This window comes from Cephus cinctus, unplaced genomic scaffold (genome assembly GCF_000341935.2).
Source record: "Cephus cinctus unplaced genomic scaffold, Ccin1 Ccin1_scaffold0462, whole genome shotgun sequence".
NCBI lineage: Eukaryota > Metazoa > Arthropoda > Insecta > Hymenoptera > Cephidae > Cephus > Cephus cinctus.
The window spans coordinates 529,908-535,026 of record NW_014333138.1 but is presented as its reverse complement, the minus strand read 5'-3'; the positions used below and the strand labels follow the sequence as shown (position 1 = coordinate 535,026).

General features: G+C 43.7%; 1 protein-coding gene across 22 annotated transcripts in view; it reads right to left on the bottom strand.

The window, feature by feature from the left end:
• LOC107268009 (zinc finger protein 853) overlaps positions 1-5,119 on the bottom strand; it is a 58,804-nt gene that overhangs the window by 17,879 nt on the left and 35,806 nt on the right. For 14 of the 22 annotated variants that reach the window (XM_025085270.1, XM_025085271.1, XM_025085279.1 and 11 more), the window contains 2 exons: positions 4,445-4,501; positions 2,976-3,169 (listed from right to left, as the gene is read on the bottom strand). In XM_025085270.1, the coding sequence (XP_024941038.1) occupies positions 2,976-3,169; positions 4,445-4,501 (251 nt within the window). The remainder of the gene's footprint in view (positions 1-2,975; positions 3,170-4,444; positions 4,502-5,119) is intronic. The other 8 variants (XM_015740320.2, XM_025085287.1, XM_015740311.2 and 5 more) reach the window with 3 other exon arrangements.

Sequence of the window (5,119 nt, the reverse complement as noted above, 5' to 3'; positions counted from 1 at the left end):
AGAGAGAGAGAGAGAGAGAGAGAGAGAGAGAGAGAGAGAGAGAGAGAGAGAGACAGGGGTTGTCGGTCGCTCGGACGAGCTACAATCCACCTTGGGAAAGGGTTGTATCGTGTTGCACGGCATTCAACCCCTTGTACCGTTAAACTACAGATAAATGCGAAGGCTATACGGCGTAAAAGTGGGTAAAGCGATGGCAACCTTCTTCCATGGGGTGTGCGGTTTGCGGGAATAGAGATTAGGACTCTATGGACAAGAAGACGGTGTTTCTTATTCCACGTTTCTCCCGATGCCAACCAGCAGGATACTAACTGCTAACCAGTGGCAGATACCAAGGCCTACTCCGAGCAGAGAGAAACGGGAATGCGTCGATTCCTCGTCGCCGTACGAAGTAACATGCCCACTTCTCGACCTGTACCCTTTTACGATGTATATATACATTCCCCCGCACTTCCACCCTAACCTATTATAATATTGTATTCCCGCACGCTGTAAGTGTATTGTCTTTCTTTGGCTGGATAATGTTTCGCAGACACGCAGATTGCCGTTCTGCTATATGCTTAGGGGGTTGTAGACAGGCGGTAGAGATCTCACGAGGACGTCCCGAGGAAGTAAAAGTTTATAAATATATTTTTTCTTGTCATTTTCTACGTTCAATCTGACGCATACGTATGGGACGGCCGAGCGAGCGAGGGAATGATAATAAAATTCTTGAAAGATACACGTCACACGCGTAGTTTATTTTTGTTCTGAGGTCGCGCTAAGTTTTGCGCGGGGGATGCAAAGATCTAACGAGTACGACGGCAGCGCCATTTACGGCGAGCGGGTAAAACAATCTCTAGAAATATCTCTCTCGGCCCGCGGGAAATTCGATTAGTCCGGAAGATGGGCTGTTTTCCCATTTGTTTTCTCGTTTTATTTCACTACGTAGTCTCAAGATGTTGAGTTTTCCGAGGTTTTAATTACTTTTTAACCTCTGGGATTCTTGGAAAAATCTATTTCGTCTTTTCCCTGTCTCTTCCGCTATACGCGTAACGCTCTGCACTGCTAAGATTTCCATTCGAGATTCTGTTCGTTACGGAAAATCGAATTCAGATCGTTATTAAATTTTGCCATTGAAAGATCGACTTATGCGAATGATGACGTAGAAAAAAAATGCCAAGAAATAAGAGGTTGGACGACTTCGACGAAGATCCGCGGCACGGGCGATTAACAAGATTTATCGTGGCAAAAGGGTGAAGAAGAGAGGGACTTTTGAAAATTGAACCGGGCTTAAGGCTTGGATTATGTTTTAATTAAAGGATATACCGAGTAGCAGCAGCCTGCTGTTAAAAGGTGAAAAACCGATATTTATTGCCTCGATTAGGTTTGCGGGATTAGGTGAACGATCCTGAACTGATCCGTTACTTGGTTCACCAGTCTCCACCTGATGCAACCTCACGTGGACTTCCTGCAGGTTCATTGTACCAATTTCTAAAAGACCTTCAATCAGTGAAATCCTACGTATATAAATTTATTTTTTTTTACCCAATTTTCCTATCAGGTTTACCAACCGTGAATCGTCAAAATACAAGGGGAAAGGTATACGTGTATTATATACATATATACACGTACTACGTAAAGGACCGATCAGTTGGTCCAGAGACAGTAGGGACCGAAGAGGAGTCTATACGTATCTGAAGAAAGAAAGAGAGAGAGGGAGATCGAGAGAATGTACCAACCGACGGGGCAGATGCCTTCCCACGTTTTTTCTCGAGACATGTGCCGGGCGCGGAAAAGGGTTGAGAAATTCAGAACGGGGCAAAAAATACCACCGCGTTAACAGAACAAGATTCTTTCTGACTGCTCTGGCCGCGCATCCTACACCGAGGGGTGAATTCGATTAGAAAGAAAAGGGGAGGAAGGGGGGAGGGGGAGGGCAAGGGATCATACCACACGGATATATCGTCTCTCTCAGAGTCTTACGCAAGTTCTTCTTATTTCCTTTTCTCCTCTCTACACCGACGTAGCCGTTCGACCCTCGTTACTGGGACCCGGTGTCCCGGCATTTATGGTCGAGGACGCAATAAATCCGAAGGATAACGATTTTAATTCTCAGCCCATCGATTAACCACTAACCAAGTCCTTCCAACCTCAAAGCCAGGTACGTCCTGATACGATCATCTCATTTGCCTCCCATCATACCATTTCTTTATTTACTCTCTACTATATTCCCATATACTTCAAAATTATATTTTATATTTCATAAAAATTTTGTATATTTCAAAAACTTTTTTTTTTTTTTTCACGTATCCAAACAACCTTAAGCATTACCAAGTATACCCCGTAAGTGTATCAGCTTCAAAGGAGCAGATTCCATAAGAGTCTCACACGATCTCACGTACTTAATGTGAATGTAAAATCGTACAGTAATCCCTAGGTAGCACAAGCCTTACGTGAAAATCCCAGAAGATGAAAGTGCACAGAAGAAAGGGGTTGTGAGAAAAGCCCGAAAGCAATATAGAGCAGGAGGTCCCGGGTACAGTAATACGTATACGCGTTTATGCAAGCGTGACCCACCACCATGAGAAGAGACCCTCTCTCGAGACGAGAGACGAGACGAAAAGAAAGTCAAGAGAAATCTACGTAATCGTCTTGTTAGGAAAAAAAAAAAATTAAATTAAAAAATCCAAAAAAAATAACATTTTTCGCATCGACAATACAAGACGCAGAAATGATTTTTTTTTTTCAAAATTTCTAATCATCTCGTGTCCTTTCGCTACGTACGCGAACGAGCGAGCGCGAACGATCGCCAGTCGGCACGGGTTGCACGAGATCGAATCGGTAATCTTCATTAATTTCTATAGCTGTCCGGTAAGACGTTAATAATAATTAATCTATTCGTTATATATCTCGTGCGCCGGCTATTGTGACGTCGTCGGTCTCCTCGTTGACTTATTAAATCAGTGAAATCGTTGGACGTCGGATTCGGTACATACATGACTGACCTTCGACGTGTGCGTCCGCAGACTGGATTCCGTGGCGAAGCCTTTGCCACATATGCTACAGTGAAATGGTCGATTTTTCGCCCTTTCCACCTGCGCGTCGTGGTTACGTAAATGCTGCTGAAGATTCGACAGCTGGATAAAGGCTCGCCCGCAATCCGGAAGATGGCACTTGTACGGTCTTTCGCCTGTAAACAGATTACGAATGTCAATATCGCATGCAATAAATAAAGAATTTACTTAAGCCTACTTATAATAGAGCATACAGCTCGATTGAGAATTCATTATACATCTGCCGAAATCCCTTGATAGGAGTGTCTGGTCCAAAGTTATGTAACTCTTGTTTCACTGGCATTTACATACTAGCTGTAGCGTATGCGGGTCTTATTGGAATAAAATAGTTGAAAAAAAAAATTCCTAAAAATAATTTTTAACAGTTCCTACGGAGTATCGTAACGATGACTTTTACAAAATTATTTTTCTTTAATATGTATTACAAAGTATGGCGAGAGGTTAATTGAAGGGTTTCGATGCATTTGCATATTTTGATGCAAATGTAAAATCACACGGTTGACCCTACGATGAATGAGATTTATGAAGTGGGATGCCTCGGCCTGTATCGAGGGTCTTTTTTTACATTTTTTCTGATCTCTTCCGTTTGCCTTTTCATCTCGCTTCTCCGTTGCCGGCGGCAGTGCACTCCGTTCTAATTCCCACAAGCGATTGGCTCAATTTAACTTTTATTAATATCGACATTCTTATCCGAGCCCTTTACCCCCGTGCGCTAGACGGAAGCTATCCTATCGTTTTCCCTTTTTTCATTGTCTCTCTCGCTGGCTCTACTCACTCACTTCTGCCGCCCGTCCGTGCACATTGGCTACCGGCTGATTCATCTTTTATTCAATCGACGATTCATCGGGGAATTCCAACGTTTAATAAAAATAACTCGGTTTCCTTTTTCGATTCGCGTTACTTTCTTTCTTCTTCGTCCGTTAAAATATCTTTCCCATACCTCCGACCCGGGGAGTTTCGATAAAAATATAATTTACGCTAAATAGAAAACTTCGACAAGCACTCACGCTTTTCCGATCCAGTCAATTACTTGAGCATCGGTTATAAGATATCGAGGGCGACGGGAATGGATCGACGATAAAAATCAGTCGATACGGTTGACAATGATTTCCGAGGCACGTGTACCAATGAATTTTCGGTAGAAAAATTTATAAAAAATAATTAAAAACCCTCGAAATAAATGGCCACGCAAACACCACGGTGCAAGACTATTCGTAAGTCCCACGGACGGCGCCTCGTGTCCTCGGGCACCGTATGCCTTCTTTCCCGTTGCAATTAAAATCGAATTAATATGCGATACAATAGGGTGGATACTTATTGTTTGCGTAATTGCCGCGTGCAACATTTATTAGTGACGTTGCTCGTACTATACCTACATACGTTGTACATACATGTGCGAGTCTGTTGGCTGGCCAAGCAGGAAGCACGGTTGTCCAGCACGAATCCTCCTAACGGGTAAAATACTTTTAACGTTCGATCAGCACAAGTGCATATATAACCCAAGAGAGAGAGAGAGAGAGAGAGAGAGAGAGAGAAAAGAGGAAGAAAAAAAAAAGTAAGCCAAGAGAAGACACAAGGATACGCGAGAGACCGACGGAGAGAGGGAGTGAGACGAGGAGAGACGTAGAAGAGATAAAGAGAAAGAGATAGGCTTTAAAGAGTCGCCCACGAGTCTTACACGAGGGCCGAAGAAACGCGAAGAGGAGCGGCGCGTGCTTTGTTCCGCGAAATTAAATAATTCCGTGCAGTCCCGTCGACTCGTAATGGTTTCCTCCCGATAATTGGCGGCCGTGGGAGAAGAATTATTAAATTTAAAATCTCGCGTGCCGACCGGAAGGACAGAGAGAATAAGGGAAAAGGCGTCGAAGTTAAGGGAGTGAAGTATAAGGAGCGAATGAGAGAGAGAGAGAGAGAGAGAGAGAGAGAGACAGAGAGAGAGTATATGGGGACGACCGGGGGGAGGGGGGGGGTGGAAGCATGGTCGACCAAAAGGGGCCAACCCTTTTCTTCTTTGTCGAAGGCAAGAATTACGAATTGTAAAGAACTTTTGATGAATCGGTGCACTT